Genomic DNA, 16,386 nt, shown 5'->3' with positions numbered 1-16,386 from the left:
CTGTTACTCTATGTTGACCAAAAACAAAGTTGAATGAATGTGAATTCTGACTGGTTTATCTTTACCATAATTGTAACTTGTTTAATTAAAAAAATTTTTAAAGATTTATTTTATGTACTTGAAAGTTGGAACCACAAAGAAGGGAGAAACAGAGACAGAAATTTTCCATCTGCTGGTTCACTCCCGAAATGGCCACACACAGATGACTTCAATGGCTAGGGCTGGGCCAGACCAAAACCAGGAGCTTCCCACACAGGTGGCAGGGGGCCAGGTTCTTGGTTCGTCTTCCACTGCTTTCCCCGTGTACAGAAGTGGAACAGCCCTTCTGACAGGGCCTGTGCTGTGGTATAGTAGGCTAAGCCTCTACCTGCAGTGCTGGCATCCCGTATGGGTGCTGGTTATTGTCCTGTTACTCCTTTTCCGATCCAGCTCTCTAATTATGGCCTAGGAAAGAAGTAGAAGATGGCCCAAGTCCTTGGGCCCCTGCACCCACAGGGGAGACCCGGAAGAAGCTCCTGGCTCCTGGATTTGGATCAGCTCAGATCCGGCTGTTGTGGCCATTTGGGGAGTGATGCAGCAGATGGAAGACCTTTCTCCTTTTCTTTCCCTCTCTCTGTAACTCTACCTCTCAAATAAATACATTTTAAAAATCTTAAAAGAAAAAAAAAAGAAGCAGAACAGCCCAAACTCAACCAGCGCTCAGTTCGGATGCCAGCATCACAGGTGGTGGCTTTACCTGCTACACACAGTACAGGTCCCTCGAAAAACTTTTTATTGTGAAAGATTTTAGGTGTACATAAAAGGGGAGCTGGTAGTCTAGTGAATCTGTGTGTACACATTTCCTGCTTCAAAAGTTACTGAGGTATGGTTAATTCAGCTTTTTCTATAACTTATTCTTGGTTTGATTATGCTAGAACAAGTCCCAAACAATATTCCATCTGAAAAAAATTTAGTATTGTTAAAAGATAAAGATTAAACACTGACGCACACACACAAAATCATGGTATTGTCACATTCCCCCCAAATTTTCTAACAGATATGTAGTTGATACTTACATATTCCCATTTTATTGTAAATATCATGTTATAGCTGGTTTATTTAAAGCTAGATCCAGAGTTACACACTACATGCAGTTAATAGATGTCCTGAATCTGTAACAGTTTCCCTTAACTTTCTCTTTTTCCTAGACATTTATTTGTTGAAGGAACAGATCATTTGTCCTGAAGAATTTTCTCACATTCTGGACTTGGCAGATTTGCATTTCCTAGTGTTATTTAACACATTCCTGTATTTCTGTAAATTAGAAGTTGCATCTAGACATTTCATGAGAATGACTTTTTGTCCCTGTTTTTGGAAAGAACATTTTACAGTTAGGGTTATATACTTCTATACTTCTTACTGTAGTACTCATCATTGTGATGCTCCTAATGTCTAGTTGTCTCCTGTGTTAGAAATATTGATCAGTATGTACAGTTATTTTCATCATGATCCATCCATTTTAAAAGTTGTTCATGGTTTTGCTACTTTGGATTATTACCTGAATCTGCTATTTCATTTGATACTCTGATTCTGTAGTTTCTCTTACATTTATTATTAACATTTTGTTAAGTAAAACTTGGTAGTATCAACCATTTGGTTAACCTGAAATACACATTTTACAAGAAAGACAGGATAAAACTTGTTTCCTTTCATTTATTGGTTTGTAGAATGAGTTGGCTCCCTCTATCTTCCAAAGGGACCACTGCATTTATTTTTAAACTATCATTATGAACTCATGAATTTTTAATATGTTTGATGTGTTTTCACTCCATTGTAGTCCTGTCTCATGTTCACATTGTCTCAGCTTTGCCGGTGGGAAGCTTCTTCATGATTGTTCTTGGTAGTCTTGTTTTTTGGACATGCCATTCTTTGATAACTGTCTTGCTTCTGGAAGGATAAGGGATACTGTTTTTTGCCCAGTCTTAGAATCAGCCCTTTTTGTCTTAAAGAAACCTGTTTCTTCTAGAAGTATTATTTAGAGATCTTAATGGCTGTGTGTAAGAAAATTTGGCTTAATTTGAATAAGCAGCCATCTTTCTGAAGTGTTTGAACTACATGTTGTCATTGTTTTGAAGGTGGACGTTGTACAAACTAGCCATTGAGTTTCTAATTTACTAGAGGCAGTTATTAGATATACTTGATGAATTGAATAATACTTCATATACTTAATACTTAGTATATTTAAAGTAATCATATGGCCTGAGGTTGTTTTTCTTCACATATTTTTGTGTAGAATGCTATGTTTTGCTGATAGGTCACTCTTCATAAGGTGTTTTCTGTAATAGATCATACAGCTAATTTCAGATCACTGAGGAATTGTTTTTACATTGTAATGATTGATCCTTTTTAATATAATTTTTGAAAGGATTGGTGCTAAATACAGTTATGTGGTCTGCTGTACAATATGGTTTATCACCTTTTATACATTTATAGGAGAAGGGTGGTAAAGTTTAGCTTATTTATTTTTCATCAACATTGACCATGAAATCAAAATGGTTGTTTTGTAGCCTGTCTTATTAAGATGTATTAAAAATCTGTAGGAATTGCTTAACTTTTAAGGACATTTCATCAGATGTTAAGTAAAAATTCTATATAAACTTTATTTTTTGGTGGACATTTTGCAAACTAGCCATTGAGTTTCTAATTTACTATGAGACAGTTATTAGATATACTTGATATAAAACACTGACAAAGTTTTAGAAATATGTTTCACTTGGAGTTGTCACTGAATAAGATTCTAGTAAATGGAAAAAGGACTGTTTTGTTCCTTGATACCTTGTCTTTTTCTAATCCTATTCTATAGGACTTGGCTTCAATTGTGTGCATTCTTGCATCAGTGTATATATCTCTAAATGTACTTTCTTTCAAAACGAGATTCTTAATATCTGAAATAATTTAGTATGTTCAATGGTTGTCTGTTTTTTTATTTTTGTCTCTTTTTTTCCTTTTCTGTATTTGTTATTCACTTGCTCACAGGGATAACACAGTTTTGTTATATTGTTTCATTTTTTCTTTTTAATGTTATTCTCAGTGATGGTACATTTGTGGTAATTTATTTTTAATTCCTTGATTATTTTCTTTTCTGTTCCCAGATGTGGGAGTATATGTCTTGTGCAAATTTGAAATTGTATGAAGGGGAGGGAGTGAAGGATTTTTGTTTTTTTTTTGGGTTTTTTTTTGTTTGTTTGTTTGTTTTTAATTTGAGAAAGATGTGAGAGAGAGTTCCTGTCCCCTGGTTCACTTCATAAATGTTCACCATGGCCAGGACTGGACTGGGCCGGGCCAGGGCCAGGAGCCAGGAACTCAATACTTGTCTCTCATCTGAGTGCCAGGAATTCAGTTGCTTTAGCCGTCACCACTGCCTCCCAGGGTCTAGACTATCAGGAGGCTGGATACAGGAGCTAGAGGAGGGTGTTAAATCTAGGCACTCTGATACTGCACTCAGGCATCTATTCCTGCCCCTTGTTTGTCTAATTTTGTTATGTGACAGCCTTCATACATATCTATGTATCTCTTTCTTATTGGATACAAAATTCTTAGCTCAGGGCTCCTTTGTCTAGTAAGTTGATGAGGTTGATTGTTCAACTTTGAGCAAAACTAACACGTAGGTACTCCATTTAAGATTGTAAAAGATGGGATTATGCAGTCGTGCTACCTAATTCTTAGTCTTTCTTTTTGCATCAGCACATCCTAACTAGTTACATGTCTAAGTTTTCATGAGTCAGAAAAAAATCCCAGTAACATCTTTATCCTTTACTGTTCCTGTTGGTAAAATTTCTCTGTTCTTCATTCAGAGTCTCAATAAGTGCATCATTATCTAAGAGAAGCTTTGGACTCTCAATCCCAGCTGCCCTCCTATTCTTTCCTCTATAGGACAGCCCATGTACTCTCGTGAACATGGTGCTGCTGCATCTGAGCGACTTCAGTTGGGGACACCGCCTCCTCTGTTGGCAGCTCGTTTGGTGCCACCTCGCAACCTCATGGGATCCTCCATTGGGTACCATACCTCAGTCTCCAGCCCCACCCCTCTGGTCCCAGGTAAGCTTTGCTGCAGAAGGCTATCCACCTTGCTGATCTTTTGTATCATAAGGTGGCCAGCCTAAGAGGTGACCTGGTTCCTGCTCTGCTGTCACATTTCCATTAAAGCTCTTACCAGGTAGTTTTCTGTTCTTCTGCTTGTTTGGTTTGTCTTTAGTGGCTGCTAGATGATTAGGCCTCCTGTGTGTCTTATCATCTCTGGTGTTCTCTGTATTTGCTTTCAGTGCCTTGGAAACAAAATCATGCTAATTTCTTGAGCTAGTTTCTAATCAGGTAGATAGGAAATTAATATCTATTTGTTTTCTTTTTTATTTATTTTTTAAAAACTATTTATTTATTTATTTGAAAGTCAGAGTTATACAGAAAGAGGAGAGGCAGAGAGAGAGAGAGAGAGATAGGTCTTCTATCCAATGGTTCACTCCTCAACTGGCCACAACGGCCGGTGCTGCGCTGATCCAAAGTCAGGAGACAGGAGCTTCTTCCAGGTCTCCCATGCGGGTGTGGGGGCCCAAGGACTTGGGCCATCTTCTACTCTTTCCCAGGCCATAGCAGAGAGCTAGATGGGAAGTGGAGCACCCGGGGCTTGAACTGGCGCCCATATGGGATGCTGGCGCTTCAGGACAGGGTGTTAACCTGCTGCGCTACAGTGCTGGCTCCATCTATTTGAATGTTTTCTGATTACTTAATTATATAAATCAGGTTAATTTTTCTTTAAAAATAAACCTGGTTTCTTGCCGAACATCATGGATGAATTTGTTCTTTTTGCCTTATGCCCCTTGTTGTATGGACTGGTTGTGTAAATGTAGTCATTCTTGAAAATTCTTCCCTCTTAACTGACATGTGTATTTTGAAGGTCTTTTAAAAAGTATTTTGTGAATGTCTTAAGAGTTTTTGTTTGTTTTTTAACTTTTCTCAATTTACTTTTAGATATGGTTCATCGTAATTAACCACAAGACTTTTAAGTTTATTGGGGTTTTGTATGGAATTATAGGACAGGATCGTTATGTAACTTTTAAAAAATGTTTTGTAGCATTAAAGATGGAGCAGCATTTATTTTCTGTATTATGTTGCATGTAGTTTTGTAGTCTTTTTTTTTTTTTTTTAATATTCATTTGAAAAGCAAAATGACAGAAAGAGAGGTTTTCCATCCACTTATTTGCTCCTCAAATACCCACAATAACCAGGGCTGGGCCAGGCCAAAGCCAGGTGGCAGGAATTCCATTTTGGCCTCTTACATGGGTAGCAGGAGCCCAAATATTTGGGCCATCTTCCATTACCTTTCTAGGCACGTTAGCAGGGGAAGCTATCATTCAGAAGTAGAACAGTAGGGCTCAATTGGATAATGCCCACCATGCCACATTGCTGGCCTCTGTTGCATGTAGTTTTCAGAATTGACATTTATAACCATAGAAGCTTTTATTTTACATATTGTCTTCAAACTATGTTGACCTTAAATACATCTAATAATAAACAAGGTGATTATGTTTGCTTTAAAGTTGTGCTTGTCATTGCAGACATGTTTCTGTGAGGAGGGCCTGCTTTTGATTAAATACTGCCTTTAGTTGTTTTAAACAAATTTCAGAGAGGAGGGTTAGAACAGAAGTTGAATTAAATATGAAGCCCAAATAATACTTTTTGGAGGATTAACTGTAAATGTGACCCTCTAACCATTGAAGTACAGAATCCATTTGGTTATAATAACCACCATCATGTAATTTTGAGGCTGACTGCAAGCTTTGAGCATGAAAAACCAATTCTATGATAGGAACATCATCGTGGTAATAATTTATTAAAATTTCTGAGCTGTTCTCCTCTGAGGAGGGCAGCACAGGCTAGCCTGGTGATTGATTTTCAGCCTTGTTTAACATTTTGTTAAAGACAGAGTTTTTAATCTCTTGATGCCCTTTTTGTATGATTATGTGAATTGTTTAAACACCAGAAGAAGGGAAAATAATGGGGATGGGGGAAGAGAAGGAATGCACTAGCACTTCTAGTTCTGGTACCACATTTCTTATAGAGTTACCTTGCTTTAATGGCATTTTGTTGTTTCAGACTCATGTTAACCCAGTGATGTATTGTGTAAGGAGAGAGTTTGTATATGAACCTGAAGTTAGGGAAAGCACAGTATTCAGGGGAGAGGTTTAATCTAAGACGGTTGAATGAGATTTGCTTTAGTGTCAGCTTCTTGGAATCCTATGTTTATTTTGACAAGGACTGCAGACTCAAATGCCTTTAGATGCCAGGAGAATCCCCTAAATAGGGATAATCTGTTGATCTTATATTCTGTATCATAGAAATGAAGGACCAGTAATGAAGATCTGAATGCACTTTAAATTGTAGCTGAAACTTAATGTGAATTAAATAGGGAATTTTTCCACTAAGAGAAAAAAAGCCAGAGAACTATGAAAATCAGTGTTTTTAGTCAGTTTTAACCCTTTCATTCTTTGTGGGTTGGATAGAGTATGTACCAGTTGGAGATAAACACTTAGGGAATTTTCTTTTTAAAGATTTTTATTTATTTATTTATTAAGATTTTTATTCGAGAGGTAGAATTATAGACAGTGAGAGGAAGAGACAGAGAGAAAGGTCTTCCCTCCATTGGTTCACTCTCCAAATGGCCGCAATGGCTAGAGCTGCACCGATCAGAAGCCAGGAGCTGCTTCCTGGTCTCCCAGGCGGGTGCAGGGGCCCAAGGACTTGGGCCATCCTCTACTGCTTTCCCAGGCCATAGCAGAGAGTTGGATTGGAAGAGGAGCAGCCGGGACTAGAACCAGCGCCTATATGGGATGCTGGCGCCACAGGGAGAGGATTAACCTACTGTGCCACAGCGCCAGCCCAGATTTTTATTTATTTGAGAAACAGAGTTAGAGAGGGAGAGACAGAAGGAAAAGGTCGTCTTTCCGCTAGTTCGCTCCCCAAATGGCAGCAACAACCAGAGCTGGGCTGATCCGAAGCCAGGAGCTAGGAGCTTCTTCCTGGTCTCCCTTGTGGGTGCAGGGCCCCAAGGACTTGGGCTGTCTTCTGCCTTCCCAGGCCATAGCAGAGAGCTGGATCAGAAGAGGAGCAGCCGGGACGCTAAACAGTGCCCATATGGGATGCAGGCACTGCAGATAGAGGATTAACCTACTTGACCACAGTGCTGGTGATAATTTTTTAAAACCACAACATAATTATTTAGCATTAGAAGTTTAAAAATTAAATTTTTAGTTGTAAAGAAAGCACAGGAAACATAAAAGTATATGATGAGGGATGGTGGTAAAGATAATTACTACTTTTGTATATATCAAATTTATCTTACTTTGTTGTTGTATTTGAAGTACATTTTGTGTGTGAAACCAGCTGTTATCTCTCCAGTCTAAAGTGCAGGTAACTAAATGAATAGAATGACTCCTTCCCCCCAACCTCTGCAAATTATTTAGAAGTTGGTGAGATGTGATGAGTAATAAAGGATATTGAATTAATCCTATCATTATAGCATTCATCTACATGAAAATTTGTCTTTAAAATAAGCTTTGAAGTTTGGATCAATTGATGTAATATATAGGGTAGAAATAACTAGATGAATGAATCTGGAAATGTATCAGCAGTTAAGAATAAAGTTTATGTATGTTTTACAACAGTCGCATTTTTTTCTCTTCTAAAAGATGTGTCTATACTCTAAATTAAAGAGAAATGTATACAGATCAATATAATTGTATTTTCTGGAAATTAGGTGTTTGTAGTTGTGTATAGTAATGATAAAATGCTTAACCTCTTTCTGATTTGTTACTTGTTCTGTTGCTTTGTTTTCTCTCAGATACATATGAGCCGGATGGTTATAACCCAGAAGCTCCTAGTATTACCAGTTCTGGTAGATCTCAGTACAGACAGTTCTTTTCAAGAACACAGACACAGCGCCCCAACCTGATTGGCCTAACATCTGGAGATATGGATGCAAATCCAAGAGGTGAGCGTGCATTGAACTTTTTCTAATGCCAGGTTTTATGCAGTAGTTGGATATATTTATTTTTTGTAGGAGATGTGCTTATTTATTTGAAAAGTAAAGTGATGCACGTGCAAGCACACATTCACACACACACACACACAGATCTGCCATCTGCAAGTTCTATCATTTGCTAGTTTATTCCCCAAAAGGCTGCAACAGCTGGGGCTGGGCTAGGCTGAAGCAAGGAGCCAAGGAACTCCATCCGGTTTACTATGTGAGTATTAGGAACTCCAGTACTTGAGCCATGCCCATTTGCTGCTTCCCAGGCACATTAGCAGAGAGCTGGATCAAAACAGAGTATTCGGGACTCAGATTGACACTCTGCTATGGGATGCAGGCATTCCAAGCAATGGAAGAGTTGCTGTGTCATAACAACTAGATATAGTTATTGTGTTTGCATTTTTGTCCTTACTTGAGGAAATTTTCAAAATTCTTTTGAAGAGTGTTATGTAATCATCTCACATGTTTTTTTACTGTCTCCAAATTGTATTTTTTTTAAAGATTTATTTTATTTGAAAGAGTTACACAGAGAGAAGGAGAGGCACTAAGAGAGAGAGAGGTCTTCCATCTGCTGGTTCACTCCCTGATTGGCTGCAACTGCAGCAGCTGCGCCGATCCAAAGGCAGGAGCCAGGAGCTTCCTCTGGGTCTCCCATGTGGGTGCAGGGGCCCAAGCATTTGGGCCATCTTCTACTGCCTTTCCAGGCCACAGCAGAGTGCTGGTTTGGAAGTGGAGCAGCTGGGACTTGAACCGGTGCCCATATGGGATACCAGCACTGCAAGTGGTGGCTTTACTCACTATGCCATAGTGCCAGCCCCTCCAAATTGTATTTTAATGAAATAGTTGAATGTATTTTCTTTTTTAAGATTTATTTATTCATTTGAAAGAAAGAGTTAGAAGGATAGAGAGAGCTCTTCTATCTACTGGCTTATTCCTCAGCTGGCCAAAATGGCCAGGGTTGGACCAGGCTGAAGCCACAAACCAGGAGCTTCATCTGGTCTCCCATGTGGGTGTTTAGGTCCAAATACTTGGGCCATCTTACACTGCTTTCCCAGGTGCATTAGTGGCTTAGAAATGGAACAGCTGGGACTCAAACCAGTGCCCATATAGGATGCTGATATCTGAGACAGCGACTTAACCTTCTTTACCACAGTGCCATCTCCAGATTGTATTTATCATTGAATACAGAGAATACTAACAGTGTTTCACTGTTTTATTTTGGTAGGATTTGAATTTGTTGTAGTTATGTGTCAGTGCCATGCTGGATATTGAGTGTAGAAAGAATAAATGCTTGGTCATTTACACTCTAGGAACTGATTTTTTTTTAAGATTTTATTTATATATTTGCGAGAGAGAGTTAAAGACAGAGGGAGAGACAGAGAGAAAGGTCTTCCATCCACTGGTTCACTCCCCAAATGGCCAGGAACCAGGAGCTTCTTTTGGGTCTCCCATGCAGGTGCAGGTGCCCAAGGACTTGGGCCATCTTCTACTGCTTTCCCAGGCTATAGTAGAGAGCTAGATCAGAAGAGGAGCAGCTGGGACATGAACTAGCGCCCTTATGGGATGCCAGTGTCGCAGATGGTGGCTTTACCTGCTACACCACAGTACCAGCCCCTGAATTCTTTTTTTTTTTAAAGATTTGTTTTATTTATTTGAAAGAGTGACAGAAAGAGAGCTTCTATCCACAAGTTCACTCCCCAAATGTCCACAATGGCCTGCCCAAGCTTAGAGCCTGGAGCTCCATCTGTCTCCAACATGGTTAGCAGGGGCCCATGGGCTTGAGCCATCTGCTGCTGCTTTCCCAGGAAGCTGAATCAGGCATAGAGCAGCCAGGACTTGAATTGGCAATCTGATGTGGGATGCCAACATTGCAGGTGCAGCTTCACTCTCTCCCACAGCACCAACCCTAGAACTGATCATTTGATAATTCCCTATTTCTTCCACTAGCCTTCTGAAGACAAATCCTACAAGGACATGTATCATTTTTATTTAATTCACTAATTTATATTTAAGGTATAATACAGTTGCTGAGCTGTGAAATAGCTAGCTGCTGAAGAGATACATGTAAAGCGAATCTGTGTTGATATCCTTATTTTTATGATGGTCACAAGTAGTATGTTACCCACATCCCTACCCCAGTGTCCAGTAAGCATGTTACCCTCTGCTTGGAGGAGATGCTGAATTTTAAGGCAAATTCTCAGGGCATAACAGGTATAGTTTTGTGTTGTTATTTACCTCTTTGTTCAACATACCTCTTCCCACCTTTGGGTAACCTGTTCCAACGTTAATTTATTCTAACATTTGTGTCTCCATTGTGGTGAGAGAAATATGCCAGTTTACAGTATTGACTTTGGACTTTCCGACTTTTCAGTTTGGAAATTTTAAAAACTATAAAAAATTTAAAGAAATATAGTGAATACATGAATGCCTTTGCTTAGATTTACCAGTTGGGTTTTTGTCACTCTTGGGCATGAATACTCACATGCATACTTTCACCTCTCTACTCTGACTTTTTTTTCCTTTTTTTTTTTTTTTTTTTTTTTTTAAGATTTATTTTATGTATTTTAAAGGCAGAGTTACAGAGGTAGAGAGAGAGGTCTTCCATCTGCTGGTTCATTTCCCGCAACAGCCAGAGCTGCGCCGATCTGGAGTCAGGAGCTTCTTCCAGGTCTCCCACACGGGTGCAAGGGCCCAAGGATTTGGGCCATCTTCCACTGCTAACCCAGGCCATAGCAGAGAGCTGGATCAGAAGAGGAGTAGCCGGATCTTGAACTGGCACCCATATGGGATGCCAGCGCTTTAGGCCGGGGCTTTAACACGCTATGCCACAGCGCAGGCCCCTCTGACATTTTTTTTTTTCTTGAACAACTTGAAAGGTAGTGTCACACTTGTGTTTTAGCTTACATCTAAGAATAAAGGTCCTCTACAGTATCATTCATACACATGAGAAAATAATTATTCCATATTAATTTTCATTCCTTAAAATGTGGTGAACATTTTGTTGAATTGCCTCAGAAGGCAAATAAAACCCTTCTTTTGATGGTGCTAAGTTTGTTTGTCTGAGGTGATATTTGTTATCTCTCTGAATTGTGAATAATCTATGAAGTTGTATTTTGGCACCATCTAACAACTTTTCACTAATTTTTATATCTACTGTAATATTATTAATAATAATACATTGAGTAGGTGAGCACGATGTTGCCACAGGTTGAACTGCTGCTTGGCTGCCTGCATGCCATATGGGTGTTTGGTCCACTCTTGGTCAGTCTGCTTCTGATCCTGCTTTCTCCTGGTGTCCTGGGAGGCAATAGGTGATGGCCCAAGTGCCTGGGCCACTGCCAATCATGTGAGAGATCTGGGATAGTTCCAGGTTCCTGACTCCAGCCTGGTCCAGCCATGGCTAATGCTGGCATTTAGGGAGTGAACAGCAGATAGAAGTTCTCTCTCTCTCTCACCAGTGCCTTTCAGCGTAGATGAAAATAAATAAAAATAAACATTAAAAATGTTACTACATTGTGGTTGTCTTTAAGTTTTTTTTTTCTTCTTTTTTTTTCCTCTCTCTTTTTTTTTTTATGTCTTTAAGTTTTTAAACTTTGATTTCTATTCTCTTAAGAGGAGAAATAGGAAACAGTAGTAGGCGAGTGCTATTCACAGTATTTTTAGCTTTTAGAATACGTATGTAATCATTTGAGATTTTCCAAAAACTCAATATGTGAATTTTTGTTTTCAACAGCTGCTAACATTGTCATCCAGACTGAACCACCAGTTCCTGTTTCAATTAATAGCAACATAACCAGAGTAGTTCTTGAACCAGATAGCCGGAAAAGAGCAATAAGTGGTTTAGAAGGGCCACTTACGAAGAAACCTTGGCTGGGAAAGTAAGATAACTTGCTAATTTCTAATATCTAGTTGGTGTTTTTATTGTTTTGTCTGCATTAATAAATTTGAAAAATTAAAAGTGCCATTTAATGCGTGATTTTTTTTCAAAGTCTTAAAGTTAGGGTTTTAGGAGACATCTTTAGAATTTCTAAAAGTTGAAACTTTAACAGAATATTCATCGTAGATGTTTGTAATTGGTGCCTACCAATTTCTGTGCCTGACTCATTATTTAAAAAGATTGAGGCAGTTGAAATAAATAGAAAAAGAAAAAAATTCTGTATTTTTACAGAGGTTGAAAAACACATCAACTGAAAATTAATGCCTTAGCCTTGATTTAATTCTAGTCATGTTTATAATTGTGGTAAATTTTTTTGGCATATGATTTTTAATGTTAATTAAGCTTCTTTTTGTAATCTTTTGCTGTCCACTCTCCTTTGTTTCTTTTTACTTGTTCTATTGTTGTGTAATAAGAATGATGTGACAGTTTTTTAGTAATTTCTGAAGAATGCTAAAGGCTACCAAAGGCATTTCTTAATATATATAAACTTCTTTGCTAATGTATTGCTTGGCTAGGCATGAAGTGGGAGAATTAACCAAAATCTGTTAATGTTCTTTTAGGCAAGGGAATAACAATCAGAGTAAACCAGGATTCTTACGAAAGAATCAGTATACGAACACCAAATTAGAAGTGAAGAAAATCCCTCAGGAATTGAACAACATTACCAAGCTCAATGAACATTTCAGCAAATTTGGAACTATTGTTAATATACAGGTAAATGTGGCAACATCGGAGACAAAATGCATACATTTTATGTGTCTTGGAAAGAATTCTTAACAGCTCACTTTGTAAGTGGTTATTTTCATCATTTCTGCTAAGTGTTTGGAATGCCACTATATATACAAGCACACACAGCTTTATCATGGAATTATTATACTGAATTTATTCTTGTAAATTCATTTGGTTCTTTTCTGCAGCTCTTTCTGGAAGACAGTGGGCTAGTAAAAATTTTTGATGATAGTTCTATCTTTGAACCTTAAAAAAATTATTTGAAAGGCTGAGCAACTGAAAGAGAGGTATCCTTGATCTGCTGGTTCACTACCCAGTTGGCTGCAACTGCCAGGTCTTGGCTGGACTGAGGCCAGGAGCCAGGGACTAAATCTTCGTGTCCCACATGGGTGCCAGAGCCAACTAGATGAACCTTCCCAGACATACTGGCAGGAAGTGGATTTGGCAGGACTTGAATTAGCACTCAGACTGGCATTATAATACTGGATGTTGGCATCACAGGTGACAGCCCACTGTACACAGTACCAGCCTCAGCTATTTTTTTAAATTTATATTAATATTCTAACTATATTGTTGAGATTTTTGGTAATTTCTGACATTGTAGCATTGGCTACTGAATGAGTGGTTCTGATCTTGAGAATTTTAGATAATATGTTATCCAAGTTTAAATTGGAGTTTCTGTGTTGTTTTTTTTTTTTTTTTTTAAGATTTATTTATTTATTTGAAAGTCAGAGTTACACAGAGAGAGGAGAGGCAGAGAGAGAGAGAGGTCTTCTGTCCATTGGTTCACTCCCCAATTGGCTGCAATGGCCAGAACTGTGCCATTTCGAAACCAGGAGCCAGGAGCTTCTTCCAGGTCTCCCATGTGGGTGCAGGGGCCCAAGGACTTGGGCCATCTTCTACTGCTTTTCCAGGCCAATCCAGAGAGGTGGATTGTAAGTGGAGCAGCCAGGTCTTGAACTGGTGCCCATGTGGGATACCGGTGCTTCAGGTCAGGGCATTGACCTGCTGCGCCACAGTGCCGACCTCTCAAATTGAAATTTTTGTATTTTGTTGTCTATTTGTTAGTTATCGAATTCATGGTTGGATTTTATTCTCTACTTGATGGTGCTTGAAGGCTAGTTTAAATTTGAATGTTAGCGTATTTTTTATTTATTTATTTATTTATTTATTTGAAAGGCAGAGTGATAGAGAGGTGGAGAGTGAGAGAGAGTGGTATCTCCATTGGTTGGTTCACTCCTCAAATGGCCACAACAGCCAAGGCTGGGCCAGGCTGAAGCCAGAAGCCTGGAACTCCATCCAGGTCTCCCATGTGGGTGGCAGGGAACCAAGTACTTGGCCATCCTCTGCTGCTTTCCCAGGAGCATTAGCAGGGAGCTGAATCAGAATTTCAGCAGCCAGGACTCTAACTGACCCTCCTATATGGAATGTTGACATCCCAGGTGGCAGCTTAACCCGTTGTGCCATAGCACCAGTCCCAGTCTGTTATTTTTGATACTTAATTATTGTTATTAAACCAAAATAAAACTGAGCTTAAGAAGGTAGGAGGACTTTATATTTCAAAGAATTGAACCAAAAATTTTTTTTTGAGAGATTGTTAAGCACTTTCCCTCCATGTTTAGTTTTACAAATAATTGGGAATAGATTAAACACCAGTGGAAAAAAATAACTGAAATTGTGCGAGTTTCAATAATGACATACTTTATATGGAAGAATAAATATGAGGGTGCCTCAAGAAGTCCATGAAAATGGAATTAAAATATGTTTCTTTTAGTGCATCTTTAAAGCCCATATGTAATTTTTTCACAATACCTATTTTCTATGATTTTGTGATCCCTTAATTGCTTGGATTTCAAAATTGCTTTGTACCAAAATGTCCTTCTTTTGAGGCCGGCACTGTGGCTCACTTGGTTAATCCTGTGCCTGCGGCGTCGGCACCCCGGTTCTAGTCCCGGTTGGGGCACTGGATTCTGTCCTGGTTGCTCCTCTTCCAGTCCAGCTCTCTGCTGTGGCCTGGGAGTGCAGTGGAGGATGGCCCAGTACTTGGGCCCTGCACCCGCATGGGAGACCAGGAAGAAGCACCTGGCTCCTGGCTTTGGATTGGTGTAGCTCCAGCTGTAGCAGCCATTTGGGGGGGTGAACCAACAGAAGGAAGACCTTTCTCTCTGTCTCTCTCTCTCACTGTCTAACTCTATCTATCAAAAATAAAGTCCTTTGAATTCCATTTTCCACATACTTCTAAAGAAATTATATTTATTTGAAAAGCAGAGTGACAGAGAGAGCCAGAGACAGAGAGAGAGACAGAAAATCCTTAATATCTGCAGTGGTTCATTCCGCAAATCTCCAATATGGCAGTCCAAAGTGTGTGCTGGCATTGCACTTGGCCTCTTAACCCATTGTTCCTCAACATTGGCCTTTAGAAAAATTTAGATGCATTAATGTAGGTAAATGTATTAGTCTTCTTGGGTTGCCATAAAAAATACCATATACTGGGGCCTTTGCTGTGTTACAGCCGGTAAAGTCACCACCTGCAGTACCAGAATCCCATATGGATGCCGGTTCCAGTCTTGGCTGCTCCACTTCCCATCCAGCTCTCTGTTGTGGCTTGGGAGAGCAGTAGAAAATGGACCAAGACCTTGGCTTCTATACCAACATGGGAGACCCAGAGGAAGCTCCTGGCTCCTGGCTTTGAATCAGCCCAGCTCTGGCTGTTGCAGCCATCTGGGGAGTGAACCAGCAGGTGGAAGATTCCTACCCCTCTGCTCCCGCCTCTGCCTCTGCCTCTGCTTCTGTCTCTCTGTAACTCTGCCTTTCAGATAAATAAATCTTTTAAAAAAATACCATAGACTGATAGACTGAGCATGGCTTAAACAGCATCAGTTATTATCTCATAGTTTTGTAGGCTGGAAAGTCCAAGATCAGGGTGCTTTGTGAGGGCTCTTTTCTTGGCTTGCAGCCTTCTGACTTCTATTGTCTTTGCATAGCAAAGAGATAGAGATTTCTTCCTCTTCTCATAAGATCACCAGTTCTGTTTAACCTTAATTACCTCCTAAAAGCTGTCTCTGTATTGGTTAAGGCTTCAACATGTGAATTTTGGGGACACATAAGTCCCATCCATAGCACTCGACCACAGTTTATTTCATTGTTCTGTATTGTTGTGAATTTATATTGTTTCTATTATTTTCTTAAAGGTTGCATTTAAGGGTGATCCAGAAGCAGCCCTCATCCAATATCTTACTAATGAGGAGGCCAGAAAAGCTATTTCTAGCACAGAAGCAGTTCTAAACAACCGATTCATTCGAGTCCTGTGGCATAGGGAAAATAATGAGCAACCAGCACTCCAGTCCCCATCACAGCTGCTCCTGCAACAACAGCAAACACTTAGTCACCTTTCACAGCAGCATCATCACTTGCCACAGCATCTTCATTCACAGCAGGTGCTGGTGACCCAGTCTCCTCCCTCAACGGTACATGGAGGTATCCAGAAGGTAATCCAGAGCAGTGGGAATTAAAATTCCATTGGTCCTCCTCAAGATCCATGTTTCTCAATTTATGGACTTTGGGTTTTCTCCTGTTCGATTATTTTTGAACATTTAATTTTTTGAAAGACAGTGATGTGAGAGGGATATAGACGTGTGCGCACACATACATACAACAC

The 16,386-nt window shown here is 39.4% G+C and overlaps 1 protein-coding gene across 6 annotated transcripts in view; it reads left to right on the top strand.

Moving 5' to 3' along the window:
• The window catches only part of RBM27 (RNA binding motif protein 27), a 116,692-nt gene that overhangs the window by 64,135 nt on the left and 36,171 nt on the right, over positions 1–16,386 (top strand). For 3 of the 6 annotated variants that reach the window (XM_062188901.1, XM_062188902.1, XM_062188900.1), the window contains 5 exons: positions 3,913–4,077; positions 7,874–8,023; positions 11,796–11,940; positions 12,560–12,713; positions 15,920–16,216. In XM_062188901.1, coding sequence (XP_062044885.1) covers positions 3,913–4,077; positions 7,874–8,023; positions 11,796–11,940; positions 12,560–12,713; positions 15,920–16,216 — 911 coding nt within the window. The remainder of the gene's footprint in view (positions 1–3,912; positions 4,078–7,873; positions 8,024–11,795; positions 11,941–12,559; positions 12,714–15,919; positions 16,217–16,386) is intronic. The other 3 variants (XM_062188904.1, XM_062188905.1, XM_062188903.1) reach the window with 1 other exon arrangement.

Source organism: Lepus europaeus, chromosome 4, assembly GCF_033115175.1.
Source record: "Lepus europaeus isolate LE1 chromosome 4, mLepTim1.pri, whole genome shotgun sequence".
In the NCBI taxonomy this organism is placed as follows: domain Eukaryota; kingdom Metazoa; phylum Chordata; class Mammalia; order Lagomorpha; family Leporidae; genus Lepus; species Lepus europaeus.
The sequence above is the reverse complement of the archived record's forward strand: the minus strand, read 5'-3'. Positions and strand labels throughout refer to the sequence as shown.